Source organism: Corticium candelabrum, chromosome 3 (genome assembly GCF_963422355.1).
Source record: "Corticium candelabrum chromosome 3, ooCorCand1.1, whole genome shotgun sequence".
Lineage (NCBI taxonomy): Eukaryota > Metazoa > Porifera > Homoscleromorpha > Homosclerophorida > Plakinidae > Corticium > Corticium candelabrum.
Window position 1 is genome coordinate 9,351,346 of NC_085087.1, and position 20,099 is coordinate 9,371,444.

Genomic DNA, 20,099 nt, shown 5'->3' on the forward strand with positions numbered 1-20,099 from the left:
CGATCTCCGTCGGCTACTATGACATCGAGAAGACGATTGGCAAAGGGAATTTCGCGGTCGTCAAACTTGCATGCCACAGAATCACACGGACGAAGGTAAAAAGTGTCGAAACGTCGTCGAAAACGTCTTCGAAAATAGAGCGAATACAGGTAGCGATAAAGGTCATCGATAAAAGCCAACTGGACGCGGAAAACCTGCGAAAAGTTTACCGCGAAGTCGAAATCATGAAGAAGTTGAGACATGCGCACATCGTGAGACTCTATCAGGTAGGCCGAGTGACTGGGTCTGTTGTCTTTGATTGCGTCTAGCACTCGAACCGTTTGAGCCACGACGTTCATCTTTTGTCAACAGGAAATGGAGACGGAGAGAATGCTATATCTCGTGACGGAGCTCGCCAGCGGCGGCGAGATTTTCGGTAATTTGATGTTGAATGGCGAACATGGCTGACTCGGTTGACGTTTGCCGATTGCAGACCATCTCGTCGCTCATGGACGGATGACGGAACGCGAAGCACGAAAGAAATTCTGGCAAATCGTCTCCGCCGTTCATTATCTCCACACGAAAGGCATCGTTCATCGCGATTTGAAGGTTTTTTGCGCGAAATCGCCGACTCTTTAACCACCTTCGCGCCTCGTTTTTTTCTTATTTGTGTAGGCGGAGAATCTACTGCTGGATGGAAATCTGAATATCAAACTCGCAGGTCGTTTTGTGGACTTCCCGCGGGGAAGTGAACGGGGAGTGGGCGTGGTCGTGAGTGTTGATTTCTGGTTTGTTGGTCTAGATTTTGGATTCAGTAATTATTTCGATGTGAATGGGCATTTGAAGACGTGGTGTGGTAGCCCTCCGTATGCAGCGCCAGAGCTGTTTGAGGGGAGGGAATACGTCGGACCGGAAGTCGACATTTGGGTACGACCCCATACTGTAACACATCAAGTGATAAATAATTAATTAATTAAAATATTGCATGATAACAAATTATCAAATATGTAAACTTTTTATGCACAATGACACACACACGCACACACAGACACGCACACACAGACACACACACACACACACACACACACACACACACACCACACACGCACACACCATATTTATCAATACTTGGTAATAAGTATACATTCTAGTGTGTGTGTGTGTGTGTGTGTGTGTGTGTGTGTGTGTGTGTGTGTGTGTGTGTGTGTGTGTGTGTGTGAATATAATCTCAACACAGCAACAAGTGGAATGACTCACTACATCTCGCTATCATAAATCACGTGACGTGTCGGTGCAAAGTAGCACCATGCAAACGAGCAATAATCACACAATCAGCGTCGAGTGCCAACACTCTAACTCTCTTCCATTTTTACAATTTTAATCTTCTGGAAGTTAGATGGTCATCTTGTTTGCCTATCATGCAAATCATCGAACTCTATTGCTCTATTGCCGCATAACTTTACAGTCACACACCCCGCCCACGCATTTTCTAAGGTCAACCCTACTGGTCATGCACGCCGGTGCAATTGTGTTACACACAATGTGGTGATGCAGTTAGATCATAATTTTCAGGTCATGCATTCGTATACGTCCAGGTGTGAACAATCTGCTTGGCGGGTTTCCACCAGGTTTGTAGCCTCAGGGAATGCGTTCTCGCTTGTGGAACATGCACAGCATTGAGCCTAAAATAGCAGACACGTTGGTGTCTTCTTCTGGCAATGTCGCTCTGTTTGTGAGTGTTTATAATCGGATCATTAGGCAGCGTTGATGTGGGGACATTATTGAAGCTTTACGATCCTGTTTAGGGACATAGAATCCATGGAAGTCGGTTGTAACAATGGTTGTTGTCACGCATTGTGCGTTCGTTGGGCTTCTGTGCATATCTCTATTGTGTAATGAATTGAAGCGTGTTGTATGCAAGATGACCTATGTATGTCTCTGCGTCTGTTCATGTGCACGATGGTGTGGAGAACGTGTGGATCATGTTGGATAGTTATTGCTATAGATGGCACGTTGGTTATGGTTACTGTCTAATAATTAATTATGAGTTTTGTATCTCAATTAGTTGATTTGTGTTAGTAATCAAGTAATGATGGATGCATGTGTCGGTGGCATTTTAATGTCGAGTGTTGGTGTATAGAATGAGAAGGCAGATTTTGTATTTGAGTTTTAAGGTGACGTGAAGGTGCTGGGTTTGTGATTTGAGTAGTTTACTTTATCAGCTAGTTGTGTTGCTATAGATTCAAGTAGAAAAACAGTTTGCTCCAATACAATAGTCTATTGTATTGCAAGATGCATCCCTCCAATACAATAGTCTAGTGTATTGTGGGATGCATCCTTCCAATACAATAGACTAATGTATTGTAAGCTGCATCCCTCCAATACAATAAATAGTCTAGTGTATTATGAGATGCATCCCTCCAATACAATAGTCTAGTGTATTGTGAGATGCATCCCTCCAATACAATAGTCTAGTGTATTGTGAGATGCATCTCTCCAATACAATCGTCTTGTTCTGTTAACATAAAATTATTTTTTTGCATTATTTCAGAGTCTAGGTGTGGTTTTATACGTTTTGGTGTGTGGTGCATTACCATTTGATGGTAGCAACTTGCCAAACTTGAGATCACGAGTCGTAGCAGGAAGATTCAGAATACCCTTCTTTATGTCACAAGGTAAACTAACAGACAGACAAACCAACAGACAAAGCAAAATGTGAATTTGATTTTATATTATTTATTCTGATTTATCTTGTCAGATTGTGAGAATCTTGTGCGGCACATGTTGGTCGTTGATCCAGGAAAGCGTTGCACAATGGACAAACTACTCAAGCACAAATGGATGACCGAGGAGATCCCCGACAACATGCAAGCGTATTACAGTCACAACGTCGATTACAACAACCTGCGACCCGGAATGAATGGGCAGATAGTGTGGAATGATCTTGTCATACAACACATGGAGAAGAAGCTTGGAATTGCGAGAGATCGGGTTGTTAATGTGAGTGGTTGTCCGTCTGTCTGTCTGTCCATCTGTCTTTGTCTGTCTGTCTTCATCTGTTTGTCTGTCTGTCTGTCTGTCTGTCTGTCCATCTGTCTTCATCTGTTTGTCTGTCTCTGTATGTCCATCTGTCTTCGTCTGTCTGTCTGTCTGTCTGTCTTCATCTGTATGTTTGTCTGTCCATTCATCTATCTGTTTGTCTGTCTGTTTGTCTGCCCATTGTCTGTTTGTCTGTCTGTCTGTCTGTTTGTCTGTCTGTCTGTCCATCCGTCTGTTTGTCTGTCTGTCTGTTTGTCTGTCTTGACTTTGTTTTGATATTAATTCTCATATCCCAGTCTGTTACGGGTAACAAGTTTGACTACATCGCTGCTATCTACTTCCTCCTCGAGGATCACATTGATCGTGAGACATCTCCATTAGCTGCACGTCGTCCTATACCAAGAGCCGTCAGTTTGGGTGCCAAATTTCCAGATCACGTGAACTTATTTCCACGTCAGCTGAAGCGAGTGCCAATCGCGGTCTTGCAAGCCGTGCAGGCAGCCAACGTCTCGGGTGTTTCTAACCTGCAAGGTAATTTGTATGCATAGTAGTATAATGTATTGAGAGAGTAGCAGAGTATTCGATGTCGTCTGGGTAGCACATGGAGCTCTGATGGCTTGACCCGCATTTTGTGATGTCTGATATAGTGGATGTTTTAGACAGTAAGTGAAGTGACTATATGAGAAAATTGGGTTTCTAGTTTTGCCGTCTTTTGCAATTGAGTTAATGCGAGTTGTTGTAGTCATCCGTTGGAAAGAGAGTAACACGTTTTTATGTACATGTTTGTAAGTCACATTAACGTGCTGTGTGCTTGCTGTGTAAGGGTTGCTAGTACTTTACACTGTCGTGATGTGTACACCTGCAAGTGAGCAGAGTGAAGCACCTGTGTAGTCGCCAATTTGTGTTACTACTTGTTGGTTGTCACTGGTGGTACACCTTGTACAGTATCATTGGTGCGTAGACTATAAAGTTATATATACTAGAGGTGGTTGCAACTGGGAGGGATTGGTGGAGTCTGATGTATTGAGAGATGCATCCCTCCAATACAATAGTCTAGTGTATTGTGAGATGCATCCCTCCAATACAATAGTCTAGTGTATTGTGAGATGCATCCCTCCAATACAATAGTCTAGTGTATTGTGAGATGCATCCCTCCAATACAATAGTCTAGTGTATTGTGAGATGCATCCCTCCAATACAATAGTCTAGTGTATTGTGAGATGCATCCCTTCAATACAATAGTCTAATGTATTGTGAGATGCATCTCTCCAATACAATAGTCTAGTGTATTGTGAGATGCATCCCTTCAATACAATAGTCTAATGTATTGTGAGATGCATCCCTCCAATACAATAGTCTAGTGATTGTGAGATGCATCCCTTCAATACAATAGTCTAGTGTATTGTGAGATGCATCCCTCCAATACAGTAGTCCCGGATTTAGGACGGTTGGTTTGAATTTTTGGTGTTGTTTTCTGGTTCCTTTTTTGAATTCTTTTGAGTTTGTTGGCCAGCTAGGGAGAGTGGACGTGAGTCCACTGCTCCCTAAGTTTCTGCTGTCAACGCGTTGGCTTTTTCCGTGAATTTTGAAATGCGCCAGAAACGCTGCCCTCGTTGCCATCGTCTATTTCATTCATTAGGACGTCATTCTCGTTTCTGTTCTGTTTCTGATGGAGGCACATCGTCTGGATTTCCTACTGAGCCTGATCTGCATCTGGAATCAGATTCTACCTCACCACGTGCACGCAACACTTCGCCACGCGAACGCAACATTTCGCCAGGTGCACGCAACGTCGTTCCAGCTGAACTTGCTCTACCTGAAACGCTTTCGTCTTCCCTTGACGACTGTACTTCACAACGTTCACAAGTGCGTTCTTCTATTTCTCCTTTGATCTCTGCAGTTTCTGTCCGGAAGTCTTCCGTTTGGTATGATGACTCTGTTCACACCTTTGTCGCCACGGCGACCACCAGGGATGCCGCTGATAAGTCGACACCTGCTGACACAACCCCGCCTCTTCTGCACAGTGGTTCTGTTGGTGTTGCTACGAAGCTCTCTGATGGTCATAATGTCCAGTCTAATCGTTTTCTCCCTCGCCTACGTCTACCTAAGGCGTCTGATGATGTCTCCTGGCGCGAAGTTGATAATTGGATTAAAGTAAACGTCGTTCCTCTTGTCTTACAAACTCCCGATGTAAATTCCAAGTTTGCTCTTCTTCATGGCAATCTTTTCTCGTTTCTTAAGCGGCGTTTCGGCTGTCAATCCACGTCCTCACGTAAACGTAAACGCGCTAACAAGCTAAAGTCACAGTCTACCGTTGACGATCTACGTTGCGCTAAGAATGATCTGCGAAAGAAGTTCAGACAAGCCAAACGTGATGGCGTGTCACCAGATGCCATTCTTCATCTAGCCCGTCAATTTCATCAACTAGTGCGTCGACACAGCAAGCTGAAGTTTTCCCAAAACAAACAACGTGTTAAGAATTCTGCTGTATCCGCCAACAAACGTTTCACGAAAAACTTTTGGAGATTTGCTAAAGATCTCTTCTCTGATGATGATGTTTCTTCTGAGGATGTCAGTCCAAACTTTTCTGTTCAAGTTGCCGACCAGTTCTTTCAGAACACTTACTCAAAGGGATCCTCTGGACCTTCCTGTCCTTCTGATGTTCCTACTCTAAAGAGCCCCAAAACCCAGTTTGACATCAGACCAATTTCTGCTAATGAAGTTGCCCGTAAGATCAAACATTCACGAAACAGCTCAACTCCAAGTCCTCTCGATGGTATCTCTTACCTAGTGTTGAAGAAATGTCCATCACTCCTCCCAGCATTAGTGGATTTATACAATTGTTGCTGGTTATCCTGTTCTGTGCCATCTTTGTGGAAAACTGGTGTCATTCGACTGATTCCCAAGTCTGGTGCTGCAGCTGATCCCACTACTCCTTCAAACTTTAGGCCAATTGCTTTGACCCCTTGTATTGGAAAGATCTACACTTCAATCCTGAAAGACAGATGGTGCGACTTCCTGCTGAGTAATGGTTTTCTGGATACATCAGTTCAAAAAGCCTTTTTGCCTGGTGTGTGTGGAACAGATGAACATCATTTTAAATTGTGGTCTCTCATGGAAGATGCTAGAAGGAATCGTCGCTGTCTGTCTGTTTGCTGGTTGGACTTTGCAAATGCGTACGGATCCGTGCCTCACTGGTTGGTTCGAGAAAGCTTTGTTCTTCATCATGCGCCACTCCACTTACAGAAAGTGGTTATGAATCTCTATTCATCACTTCAGCTGCTGGTATCTACATCAGAATGGTCCACCCCTTCTATTCCATGTCACAAAGGGGTATTCCAAGGCGACCCTTTCTCGGTGATAGTTTTCAATACAGTGATCAATACTCTAGTTCTTCAATTACAACAGTCTGCCCCATCGATTGGTTACAAGTTACAAAACACAGAGCATATTGTTAACACTCTTCTCTTTGCTGACGACTTAACTCTTCTCGCCAGAAATTCCAAGAACCTACAAACCCTCTGCGACATCGTGTCCAAGTGGCGTTGTTGGTCACAACTGTCCATCAAGCCTTCAAAATGTTCATCGCTCAGTTTATCGTTCAAGCCGTCTTACCATGCCCGTGACCCTGCCGTTTCTGTTTCTGGTTCTTCAATTCCATTTCTTGGTGAGGACACCTTCAAGTTTTTGGGAATGCCAGTAAATGGGAAGTTGAGCACTGTGTCTTTCAAGGAATCACTAAAGGCTAAAGTTCGTCAACTAATGGAAAAAGTTGATTCTTGTCTGCTTAGCTGTTGCCGAAAACTCAAACTTTACAGTCAAGGAGTGTTTCCTAGGCTCGCTTGGTCACTGTCTTTAGTACCACTGGCTCCCAGTTGGGTTAGAACAGACGTGGACAGCATAGTGACTTACTTCTTGAAGAAATGGACGAAACTACCCAGATCCGCATGCACTGTTCGTTTATATTTGGAAAAGTCCAAAGGTGGTCTTGGCCTTCCTTGTCTTTCGCACTGCTCCTCAAAATTTCAGGCATCTAAATCTGCTCGTTTTTTGACCTCATCTGATAACACAATCCGGTACCTGGCAACAAAAGCTGCTGTGAATGGGTTTCACCCTGAGAGATTTTCTTCAGTTAGAGAAGGACTTGTTTCTTTATCAGACTCACCTGGACTGTCAGGCTCGTCGCTTGGTGAAAAGACCAAAAACAGACTTGACAAGAACTTTCAGCAGCATCTTCTGGAGACACTGCAGAGCCGCAAAGTGCAAGGAGCGACAAGCCGGATTGACAATTCTGCGCCAGATTTATGGTCAAAAGTTGTTTACAGTTTAACATCAGAACATTTCTCTTTCATTCTAAATGCTGTCTCGGAGTCATTACCAACGAATGCCAATCTTCTGCTGTGGAAGAAGAGAACAAATGATGGATGTCCACTCTGCCATAAACGACAGACTCTTCTACACGTTCTAAATAATTGTTCTGTTCTCCTTAAGAGAGGCTGTTATAATACCCGGCACGACGCTGTTCTCAAGATAATCTACGACACCATCTCTCAGAATACGTCCACCAGTAATTACAACGTTTTCGCTGATCTTGCCTGCAGCACTGTTCCATTTCCAACAGACATCGTTGTGACCGCCAAAAGACCTGACGTCATTCTATGGAACGACGTGGTACAGAGAATTTACCTAGTAGAACTTACTGTCTGTCATGAGTCCAACTTCGATGCAGCTGACGAAAGAAAAACTGCAAGATATTACGACCTAGTGCAGTCTCTGTCAGAAAAGAGATATCTCGTAAAGCAATTTAACCTTCTCGTTGGATCGAGAGGTTTTATTCATAATGCCAATTTAAATTCTTTGTGCACGGAACTACGTATACCAGCTAGGACAAAGGAGAACATGTGTCTTCAGATTATCAAGACTGTCATGGAAGAGTCATTTAAAATCTGGATCAAGAGGAACAGTTCATAGCCTTGTTACTGTGTTTAATTAATGGTTAACTTAGTCTTCTCTTTTACTTTAGTCTTGCTGTGCTAGCCAACTTCGTTGTAGCTAGTCTAGAGCTCTTAGCTGCTGTCCCATATGTCGCCACGGGATTGTTAACCGTGTTGGACAGGGGTTGCTAGCTGCTCCCCATTTGTTTATTTATTTCAATAAATGGGTTTGACCGTGTATTGTGAGATGCATCCCTCCAATACAATAGTCTAGTGTATTGTGAGATGCATCCCTCCAATACAATAGTCTAGTGTATTGTGAGATGCATCCCTCCAATACAGTAGTCTAGTGTATTGTGAGATGCATCCCTCCAATACTATAGTCTAGTGTATTGTTAGATGCATCCCTCTAATGTAATCATGAAATGAGATCTCTTTGTATTAGGATCAGAAGCTGCTGGGCGTCTCCACCCTGTCACTGCCATACAAGAAGACGTAATCGTTCCGAGTATTGTTCCCATGCATCAGACGCTGGATTCGAATGTTGCACGCCCGTCAAGTCCGGTGTCACCTGGCACGTTGTCTCCTGTTGATATTAGTGTTGAGAGTGTTCCTGGTAAGGTACAACAGTGGAAGGCGATGCCACATGGTGAGACACGCACATCGGGATGTTTGAATGTGTGGGCTTGCTTCGTCATGAACAGTAGGGATTAGTAGGAGACGAGTGGACAGATAGACAGCTGAAGGGATGGGCAGATGAAATATTGATTGGTTGATTGTGTGTTAGAGGTGGGCTGATCAACAGACAGGCAGTGCAGCAAGGTTGACAGCAGATGGACGGACATGCTGGCCTGTAGATAGAGATTATGATCGACTGACCAGCAGCTGTACTTATGGACAGACAGACAGACAGACAGACAATCGAATTAAGTCATTATGGCATGGATACTAATTGTCAACATGTATCTAGAACCGTCTGGTGACAAAGACCGTTTGATGGACCCAAACCTGGCTCGTTACCTAAGCTACGGTCGACGTCACACCGTCGCTCCCGGTCAGCACGGCCATCCCACAATGGCCGAACTGCGCGCCCGATTCGGAGGCGGTCTGGTATCCAAGTCCGACAATCGACCGACGTCCCCACCGGTCGTCACCGTCGGAAGAACTTCTCCTCGTCCGATGAGACCCCGTCCTCGCTCCCCGCTCGCAACCCAACAAGTCCACTCTCCCGGACACGTGCAACACATCGTCTCCCCATTCGGGGTCATGTTGTCATCCCGTATGAACAGCCGTCGTGCATCCGACTCGCAAGCACACCACGCTTTATTAGCACGACTCAATCAACGCGTAACGACAGAAAACAGTTTTCAACAATTGAGGGAAGAGCATCGACAGCTCACAGAGCAATACGGCACCATATCGGCACAGGAAGACATCGAACGCCAGCAGCAGTTGCAGTATCAGTGGCATCAGACGAAGCTGGCATCCGAGCAGGAACTCAACGTTCAATTACAGCAGTTGCAGTTGCAACCGAAAGCGTCGATGATCGAACCGATGAGCCCAACGATTCGGACGAACCCCCCTACGCCTCCGATGCGACACCTCGGTCCGGTGATCGCCTCGGAGTTACCCACAGAGTCGGGAGCGAGAGTGGAGGGTGACCCGACGACGTACTCCCTACCGGTGCATCATATTTCGAAGCCTCGGAGAGACAGCATTCCCGGATCACCGTACATGGTCTACTCCCACTCCCCCGAGTCGCATGTCTACTGTCTGGCGGGCAACGCTCACGTGGTACCGGCCGGTGTTTACTCATCGGTGACTGGACGGCGCTCGAGTCTCGAGAGCACGCCGTATCAACGACCCGGAGGATTGGGCAGTCCGCGTGGATATCGTTGTAGTACGTCGTGCGGGCCGCTAGGCATGCCTCACCGATACGGCCAACTGTTGGTCCATCCGTATCACCCGCTACAGACCGAGACGCCAGTCGTGATGACAACCAGTTCACCTATCGACCCGATGCCTGCGTTCACACTGAGCTTCACGACTCCGGTCAACCACACGAACGGTGGAATGCCGGTCAGTGTGGCGGCCCCCGTTGAGACCACTAACACGAAGACGGCCGTTCCGTCGAGCATCCGGTTTGCAGTATCCGTCAATATGACGTCATCGAAATCGGTGCCTGACATCATGACGGAAATCGAGCGCGTTCTCTCGCTCTACGTCGCACACGGCCTGTGCTACTCCATCGAACAGTTCTCGTTCAACGTCGAGTATCACGGCATCGTGATGGATCTCGAGGTGTGCCAGTTGCCCGGATTGTCCGTCAACGGTATTCGACTTCGACGCATTTCTGGCGATCAGTGGACGTATAAGGCTCTGTGCGATAAACTGCTACATAGCATGAATCTGCATGATCATCCTGTTGCGTAGCGGTCGTGATGGTGCATAGTGCAGCATGAGGATACTAGAAGCATCGAGTGTGGTGCAGACGGGAGGGTTTTTACTTGTACATTTGGCCGAGTGTGTAGTGCTGATCACTGCACGTTTGGTCGCCACTTGCACATAAGCCGAACTAAGAGACACGACACGAGACTTTATGAGACATTTGAAGAGATTCTAGTGAGAGTATATGTTTCGTGCAGTGCTATGCTGTGAGTCGAGATGTTTACTACATGTTTACAGTCTCAAACATTGAGATGATGCATATGCAGTCTTTGTCTGAACGTTTGGAGGCCGAGGACTGACACCTGGGGTAAGAGTGGGTGGCAGGAAGTTACCCAGTTATCCGGGCTAAGGGTATAGTAGTCATCAACCGTACGACCGTATTTATGCTCGATTAGCGCAGGTACAAATAAATTTATTCCGACCAATAGACGAACGTGATGTCATCATAAGGCTCCATTTCTGTTTGTTAGCGTCCATCCTGTACATGGTGTTTAGTACAATAATTGCACGTGCATGTTTCTCACCAACATCTAGACGTCTAGAGAGCGAACGTGCTGGATTCGGGCGTCATGCAAAATCACGTTGTTGCAAAAATCACGAGTGTCGTCTTCAACAAAAATTTGGCGCTCCATGGGAATTTGCGAAGGGAAGGATGCATTGTCCATGTCAGCGTGTCTGTTTGTGGGACGAAGCGACTGACCTGTAAGTACGCAGCGCTTTGCACACCTAAACGGATGCATTGGAAACCTTAGCTGAGACGAGTGGGTTGTGCTAAATCCTCAGTATGCAAACATTATCACGGCCGAGGGTTTAGCACTATAGTGCTTCTCTATTTAGTATTGTGGGGGTTGGGACATACGGGAAAGTCATAGTAGTATACGGGAAAGTAATGAATGTATACCGACAGTATGTACGTAGTAATGGTATGAAATACATAACATCAAGTTTCGTTTGCATTTGCCATGAAGGTAAGTAGTGACAACGACAAATATTGCGGCAAACGTTGCACGTTGGTTTTCTAGAATTGTGTGGAATGAATGGCTGGCGTTACAGTCACATCACGTGCAAGGTGTGTGCCACGTGCAACACATTTAGAAGTCTGGGTTCTGAGGCATTAATATTTTCAAATTGATTTGTGTTGTTATTGTAACTTTTGTTACAATTTATTGATAATTGAGACGATGTAGAGACTTTTAGCATGTCAATCTTATCAGACTTTAGTTGACCAGAGCCCTAGATCACAGCAGCCTCGTATGTCCAGCCACCTAGCAGGGCAACAGTCTTCATGCAACAACAAGTGTCAAGCTTAGTCATCACAGTATCTCAAGAATCTATCTCATTCACACTGTCAAACGTAGAAACGATATCAACAAAAATCAGGCAATAATATTTCATTGGCTACAGTTGATTGATGTCACACAATATTACGGGTTAATATTGATAGTTTTGGTAGTCCTGCTACGACTTGTGTATAGAAACGTTGTCAATCTGTGTTGTCTCCACGATGTCAATCCACGCTTTCATCGTGGCCATTGTCTGAGCTCGGATATTATACACACGTTGGATTGTCTTTATATAAAATTTGTGTGACCAGTCAGTCACACTGGTTTTGTCTTCCGACCACACCCTCTGTATTGCATCAAAATATATAATTCCCTTCACGTGTTTGAGTGTATGGTCGGTGTAGTAGGTAAAAGTACGATTGCATGGGTTGAAGACGAAGTAGCGTTTCTTCCAGTTTCGGACAACTTCACCTTGCTTGATGAGAAATCCTCTACAGATACCATCTTCGGTCACTTCTAGTTGTGGTAACTTACTGAGGTCGTGTTTCTTTGAGAGATGTTCTCGCATGTTTGATTTAAACACCATGCTTGGTTGTCGAGTTGGGGTAGATAGTTTCCTTTGTTCTAACTGATGTTGAAGCTCGGGTAACTTTTGTTCAAGCTCTAGTTGCTCATGCTGCTTGTCGAGATCCTCCGGTGTTGTTGAGTGTCGGTTTCTTTCTGTGTCTTCTGTTGCTGTTGCCACTGCCGTTGTGGTTGTGGTTGATTCGTTTTCAGGATGTGTTGCAATTGGAGTTGACTGTCTGATGATGGATGATCGTGATGAGAGATTTTGTAATGTTTGCTCGTGCTCACAGATCTTCTCTTGTTGTTGGCAGAGCAGATACTCTTTCTCTGTTACCTAAAGCAATTCCAATATTTTTGTACTGAAATGATGCATGTATCGTATATTCATATATTAGAGGGCTGTGTTGGAGGGATGCATCTCACAATACACTAAGACTATTGTATTGAAGTGATGCAGCTCACAATACATTAGACTATTGTGTAGGAGGGATGCATCTCACAATACACTAGACTATTGTATTGGAGGAATGTATCTCACAATACACTAGACTATTGTATTGGAGGAATGTATCTCACAATACATCAGACTATTGTATTAGAGGGATGCATCTCACAATACACTAAGACTATTGTATTAGAGGGATGCATCTCACAATACACTAGACTATTGTATTGGAGGAATGTATCTCACAATACATCAGACTATTGTATTAGAGGGATGCATCTCACAATACACTAAGACTATTGTATTAGAGGGATGCATCTCACAATACATCAGACTATTGTATTAGAGGGATGCATCTCACAATACACTAGACTATTGTATCGGAGGGATGCATCTCACAATACACTAGACTATTGTATTGGAGGAATGTATCTCACAATACATCAGACTATTGTATTAGAGGGATGCATCTCACAATACACTAGACTATTGTATCGGAGGGATGCATCTCACAATACATCAGACTATTGCAGCTGCCTCACCTCTTCTTTGAGTGCAGCAAGTCTCCTTTCTTCTTCTTGCCTCATGGACAAATACTTCACTTTCTGTTCCTCCAATGCATCTCTCTCCCCTTGCAATGAACTATTCAACTGCTGAAGTTCTTCCTCTAATTGTTTCTTCTTCTGCAGTTGCTCTTGCTCTGCAAGCTTCTGCTTCTCCTCAAGTCTCTGCTTCTCCTCAAGTCTCTGCTTCTCCTCAAGTCTTTGCTTCTCAATCTTCATCTCCTCCTCCTGTTTAGTCTCTAAATTCATTCTTTCTGGTGTAAACACACTAGCCAGTTGTCTCTCGTGTGTTGAACTGTTTCGTAGTCGTTCCGCCTCAGCTGGATGATGAAACCGAAATATGTTCCATTGCCCGAGAGAAACAACATTACCTGACACAGAAATTACCCATCAGCTACAACACACACAAAATACGTGGACAGAACATGTTACCTTGAGACAACTGCATGCTTTCTGTTACTCTCTTGCCATTGACGCTACACATCGCTCCCGACTGTGGATTGAGCAAGACAACGTCGTCGTTGTATTCCATAGTGCAATGTAATCTGTGAAAAATGGATTGATGTATTGACGTGAGCGATAGAAATGATGACAGACTTACTCTGTTATGTCATCTCCGGTTAGTTCGATGTCTGGTGAGTAGGATGGTAACCCAAATGTTGTAACTCCTGGAAAGAGAAATGAGTATACGTGCACACATGTAGATGGGCAGATGAGCAGCTAAATAAGTAGAGAAACATGCAGACAACTTGACAAAAAGACAGAAACTGGATTTACAGACAGACAGACAGACAGACAGATACACAAACAAAATACAATCAGACAGACAAATGAAAAGATGAATAGACAGACTGCTGACTGACAAACAAATAGACAGACACTCAAACAGGCCACACTCACACACACACACACACACACACACACACACACACCCTGCTCACCATCTCTAATATTGCATATCGTGATGCTTGTCGTCAATGGCGACGCACTAAGTTCAACAAGGTGCGGCCGTTCCGACTCGACCCTCACACGTGCACCGCTATCGCTCAATGCCAGTGAGCCTTGTTGCAGTATCTTATGAGAGCGCGACCACTTGTCTTCCCATTCATGTGTCAGTGTCTCCATTAGTGCCGTGCTCTCACTCAAGCGAGTTTGTAGCAAACGATTAGGTGTCTAAATGTATGAAATTTGTCAATAATGTAACCTCATGTAACAATGTCTGTAATTTGTCTGTCCATTTACCGTTTCCACTATCGCATGCGTGTATGTCAGTTGTCTGTCCATGCACATCCACAGAATTATTTAGTCTCGTGTATGTCTGTATTTTGTCTGTCCATCCAGTGATACCAATCTGCCTACTCACTTGCTGCCTACAAGCCTACCTACACACACACACACACACACACACACACACACACACACACACACACACACACACACACACACACACACACACACACACACTTACTCAGTTTCTACTATCACGTGTGTATGTCAGTTGTCTGTCCATGCACATCTGCAGAATTAATTTACTCTAGTGTATGTCTATATTTTGTCTGTCCATCCAATCTGCCCATTCACTTGCCACCTACACACACACACACACACACACACACACACACACACACACACACACACACACACATCCACCCACCGACCCACCCACCCACTGGTTTGTTGTAAATCTACCTGCTTGTACAGTATGCCTATCACGTCTACAAAGTCACGAAACTCGATCGACATTCACCTGTGTCTGTCCTTGATCTGCAATGATGGCCCTTAACTTTATAATCTCTTCCCTCAATTGACGAATCAACAGAACGTTTGGATCCTACAAAAACAAGCCGCACACAATGTTGTCACTGCTAAACAATCAACACAATCATCTCACCTCATTTACAACAGGTTTGTTGACAATGTTTTTTGCTCTGTTTGCATATCTCAACGTGCTGAGTGTTTCGCCATAGTTGATATCTGCGGGTGAAATGGCGGCCAACATGATGGTCTTCGAGTTGCCGCCGAGTGAGTCTTTCAACAGCCAGGTCAACACCTACGAGTGAGATCATAAGTTAATTTATATTAATCAATTACTGAATGTCTGTCTGTCTGTCTGTTATTCTGTCTGCCTGCCTGTCTGTCTGTCGTCTATATGTCTCCTGAGCTTTATTGTCACACATGCCAGATGTACAGTAATGCTAGCTCTCTCATATATGTCAAGGGCAGTTACGTCGTCATTGTTAAGCCAGAAGAAGGAGTACACCAGGGAGATCCCCTCGGCCCTTTCCTCTTCTCTGCTGCTTTGCAGCCCATTTGGGAGCTTTTAGTACAGGAAAATCATAACAAACTGACTGTCCTCGCCTACCTACCTAGATGATCTCTTTGTAGTTGGTGAGTTTGCTCATATGCAACCATTCATATCTGACCTTCAGTCATCACTCAAAGATGTCAGTTTAACAGTCAACGAGAAAAAGTGCGAGTTGTTCAATACGTCAGATTCTGTACAATCTTTTGGTTCTGTTTCTGTGGTCTCACATGGCACAGAGATTCTAGGGATTCCCATTGGCTGCCACCAGTTTGAGCAAACTAGACGCTCCGAGATTGCTAATTCAGGTCACGCTCTTTGCTCAGAGCTCATGAAGTTGAGGTGCCTTCAGAGTGCAACTCTCTTGCTAAGATTTTGCCACGTGACTCGGATGAACCACTTAGCTAGATGTGTGTCTCCTTATTCTTATGAATGTTGCAAAACTACATGATGCCATGACCCGGTCTACCTTTGTCCAGATATTGGGCTTAGGCTCTATTGATGATTTCACCTGGAATCCAGCCTCATTAATTAAACATCAAATTGGGTGGGTTGGCGCTTGTCTGAAGTCAACAAAAGAAAATGCTCGGCATACGTCTCTTCATGGGCCCAACCTGTCAGAGATTTGCCTAATCGCTTTTCCTCACTTTCACAACGTATTCAAGATCTGGTGGAAACGATTCCACATCCTCTTCACTTGGCTTCAACATTCATTCAGCTGTCAAGTCCTTGCCTCCAGTTAGATTAGGAGATGATGAAACACCGAGGCCTTAATCATTGTCAACCCTTTCAGCTACAAAGGGTAAGCTTCAGCAAAATCTAAGCTTGGAAATTGGCCTCTTGAGTGCAGCTCATTGTCTGTCTTCTGCACCTCACAAAAGGGATGCTGCAAGATTATGTTCTGCTCAAGGTAGAGGGTCTGTGGCTGGTTAGAGGCATTTCACCATCCTCAGATAGGTACGCACTTATTGCAAAGGATTTCTGTCTAGCGTCCTTTCTGAGGCTCGGTCTACCAATGCCTTTTAAGTCATGCATAAACAAATGTGAATGTGGAGTAGAACTGGATGGAACTGGGTATCGTCTTCTCACCTACAAGTTTGGCAGAGGACCAGTCTGGCAACACGATTTTATAGTGTCAGGATGGTGCAGTTGTTTGAACGAGCTCCAACGGTATCATCGCAGAGAGCCAAGAGAACAATATACAGAATGTGAGAATCGCCCCGATATTTTGGTGGACGATGAATCAAGCACAGAGTTGGACGTAAGCATGGATCACCCTTGGAGCAAATACATTCTAAATGGAGCATCTAAAGAGGCAGGCTATGCAGCTGAGAGGCGTGAGATGAGAAAGAAAAGCAAATACGAAGCTCTGTCAGTTCAGGATGGCACAACACCTAACTTAGTTCCCCTGGTCATTGAACACTTTGGGTTCTGGGGTCAGGAGGCCAATAACTTCCTGAACTCACTCTCAAAGAAATCAAAAGATTTGGAGGGCAGAAGTACTGAAGCCGACTTCAGGACAAGATGGCGTAGACAGATTTCTATAATTATCCAGAGATAGATATTCAGCACTAGACATTTCAGTAGTTTTTGTTAATGTTTAGGATGCTTTCATTTTGTGATTGTTACATTTATAGTTTGGGAAAGAATAAAACAATCCGTCTATCTGTCTGTCTGTCCGTCTGTCTGTCTGTCTATGTGTCTGTCTATCTGTCTGTCTGTCGTCTATCTGTCTGTCATTCTGTCTGTCTGTTTATGTGTCTGTCCAGATGTCCATTACGCAAGACAACTAGAGACTAACCGAGTCCCTGTATGGTACAAATTTCTTCTTTTCGGTTTCTGGTTTGGATGCTGCTGTGCTGTTAGAAGCAAGAGATGATATGACGAGTCCGAGTGTAGTGAGCGACTTGTTGATGTTCGATCCTTCTCTTAGTCGATCTCCTGTTGCTCCAGACGACTTCAACATTATACAAAGTCATCAGACTGACATGCGAGCAAACAGACAAACAAACAGACAGACAGACAAACAGACAGATGGACAAACAGACTGACACACAGACAGACAGATGGACAAACAGACTGACACACAGACAGACACAGACACAGACACACACACACACACACACACACACACACACACACACACACAACACACACACACAACACACACACACACACACACACACACACACACACACGCACACACACACACACACACACACACACACACACACACACACACACACACACACACACCACTACCATAAGGCAAATAACAGAAAATAGAACAAACGACAGACTCCTATACCTTACCTCTACACGCTCACTGCCTGCCAAATCCACGAGATTTATTCTCGACATTGTCTCGCTTGGAATGCCATCTTCCATTTTTGCTTGTGTAAAATTAATCGTTACTATTGCGTGCGATCTGCTGCTCACGTCATTCATCTGAGTCGCGGCTGTCGTTCTGTGGTTGTTGCCAACTTCAATGAGACGAAGAATGTCAGCAGCTGACATTACTATGTGCTTGGAAAGACCATCGACAAATGGACCAGATTGAGGATGCTCACGAACTACAATATACAATGTGTTTTCAGTTATTGTATTAAAGAGATGCATCTCTCAATACACTAGACTATTGTATTGGAGGGATGCATCTCACAATACTAGACTACTGTATTGGAGGGATGCATCTCACAATACACTAGACTATTGTATTGGAGGGATGCATCTCACAATACACTAGACTACTGTATTGGAGGGATGCATCTCACAATACACTAGACTATTGTATTGGAGGGATGCATCTTACAATACATTAGACTATTGTATTGGAGGGATGCATCTCACAATACACTAGACTATTGTATTGAAGGGATGCATCTCACAATACACTAGACTATTGTATTGGAGGGATGCATCTCACATAAATTAGAGCATTGTATTGAAGGGATGCATCACACAATACACTAAAGCAGTACTATTGTATAGGAGGGATGCATCTCACACTACTAGACTACTAAAAACCAAACTTCTGTCTCAATTCACTGCTCACTTACCTTTCAAATTGTGTTTCACTCCACTGTCAATCATGAGATCTCTGACCTTCTCATTATAAATTTCCAAGTAGCTAACTTCAGCATTGACTGATGTCTGATCTCCTGCTTCCGCTCTGGTGAACAGCTCTTGCGATATTCGAGGCACAAGGCCTTGCTGACCATTCCAACCCATCATGCTATACGTCTTGCCGGATCCAGTCTGGCCGTAAGCAAATATGCATGAGTTATATCCAGTGTACACGGACTCCAACACCAATTGTCCCAAATCAGAGTGTACCTGACATACAAATTAAAATGCATCTTTCGATTACACTAGACTATTGTATTGAAGGGATGCATCTAACAAAACACTAGACTATTGTATTGAAGGGATGCATCTAACAATACACTAGACTATTGTATTGAAGGCATGCATCTCATAATACACTAGACTATTGTATTGGAGGGACGCATCTCTCAATATACTAGACTATTGTATTGGAGGGACGCATCTCTCAATATACTAGACTATTGTATTGGAGGAATGCATGTCACAATACACTAGACTATTGTATTGGAGGGATGCATTTCACAATACACTAGACTATTGTTTCAGTGAGAGGTTCTCCGTTGGAATCAAAAGAATCAAAGAACTGTGCTGAAACACTAAACTATTGTATTGGAGGGATGCATGTAACAATACATTAGACTATTCTATTGAAGGAATGCATCTCACAATACATTAGACAATTGTATTGAAGGGATGCATCTCACAATACATTAGACTGTTGTATTGGAGGGATGCATCTCACAATACATTAGACTATTGTATTGGAGGGATGCATCTCGCAATACACTAGACTATTGTATTGGAGGGATGCATCTCGCAATACACTAGACTATTGTATTGGAGGGATGCATCTCGCAATACACTAGACTATTGTATTGGAGGGATGCATCTCGCAATACATTAAACTTGTATTGGAAGGATGCATCTCACAATACATTAAACTACTAACTATAAAATGTTTCCATAATCAACACATTGTGTTCCATAATGTCAGTCAGTCACAGGCTAACAGCTCAATTAGGCGCCAACGAGAGTCTATAGGCGTGGCTTACTAGACTGACCTTCTCCTGTGATACATAGTGCGGATCTGAATCACTGAACGACCAATACTACAACAAAAAATTATTTCCAACACAAACCCTTGTCACAGCATCCGTTCAACTCACAGAATAGTCGAATGTGAAGCGTTTGGGCTCGTTTTCTCGACTCTGCGACGTCCCGGAGAGCGAGAGAGTCGTCTGGCGGTCTCTCATCGATATGACGCATTTCGATTTTCGCGTCGACTCGCGCTCGGTGAACGGGCGAACACGAACGGCGACTTTTATGGCAGACATCGAGACGTCACGTGACATCACCAGAAGCCTACGGGATATTTGTTACTGACACTCACTCTATATACGGGATAATTTATCCGGGATAGTTTAATAACAA

General features: G+C 44.2%; 2 protein-coding genes across 3 annotated transcripts in view; one reads left to right on the forward strand and one right to left on the reverse strand.

Annotated features, from left to right (window-relative positions):
* Positions 1 to 10,824, forward strand: part of LOC134176675 (serine/threonine-protein kinase SIK2-like) — a 10,849-nt gene extending 25 nt beyond the window's left edge. Inside the window, exons 1-11 of one of the 2 annotated variants that reach the window (XM_062643333.1) lie at positions 1 to 95; positions 150 to 266; positions 352 to 415; positions 473 to 588; positions 655 to 700; positions 782 to 906; positions 2,531 to 2,654; positions 2,738 to 2,979; positions 3,315 to 3,549; positions 8,398 to 8,601; positions 8,923 to 10,824. The exon at positions 1 to 95 is cut by the window's left edge and continues 25 nt beyond it. In XM_062643333.1, the coding sequence (XP_062499317.1) occupies positions 1 to 95; positions 150 to 266; positions 352 to 415; positions 473 to 588; positions 655 to 700; positions 782 to 906; positions 2,531 to 2,654; positions 2,738 to 2,979; positions 3,315 to 3,549; positions 8,398 to 8,601; positions 8,923 to 10,385 (2,831 nt within the window). In that variant the 3' untranslated portion in view covers positions 10,386 to 10,824. Of the gene's footprint in view, positions 96 to 149; positions 267 to 351; positions 416 to 472; positions 589 to 654; positions 907 to 2,530; positions 2,655 to 2,737; positions 2,980 to 3,314; positions 3,550 to 8,397; positions 8,602 to 8,922 lie in introns of both variants that reach the window. The other variant, XM_062643332.1, reaches the window with a different exon arrangement.
* Positions 10,825 to 11,766: 942 nt separating this feature from the next.
* Positions 11,767 to 20,091, reverse strand: LOC134177558 (kinesin-like protein KIF16B). The gene is made up of 12 exons (XM_062644337.1): positions 19,835 to 20,091; positions 19,730 to 19,777; positions 18,620 to 18,896; positions 17,874 to 18,133; positions 17,362 to 17,517; positions 15,150 to 15,308; positions 15,006 to 15,089; positions 14,200 to 14,431; positions 13,860 to 13,926; positions 13,691 to 13,803; positions 13,238 to 13,629; positions 11,767 to 12,584 (listed from the first exon to the last, which is right to left on the reverse strand). Exons 1-12 carry the CDS (start codon positions 20,018 to 20,020, stop codon positions 11,859 to 11,861), a joined length of 2,700 nt encoding a protein of 899 aa, XP_062500321.1. The 5' UTR covers positions 20,021 to 20,091; the 3' UTR covers positions 11,767 to 11,858.
* Between the last annotated feature and the right edge of the window lie 8 nt (positions 20,092 to 20,099).

Excerpts from the sequence above, each read along its gene's own strand:
- LOC134177558 (XM_062644337.1), bottom strand. The coding sequence starts at position 20,020 with ATGTCACGTGACGTCTCGATGTCTGCCATAAAAGTCGCCGTTCGTGTT. Across the intron at positions 15,090-15,149 it reads ACAAACCTGTTGTAAATGAG|GATCCAAACGTTCTGTTGAT; the intron begins GTGAGATGATTG and ends TTGTTTTTGTAG. Across the intron at positions 12,585-13,237 it reads TTGCTGCACTCAAAGAAGAG|GTAACAGAGAAAGAGTATCT; the intron begins GTGAGGCAGCTG and ends GAATTGCTTTAG.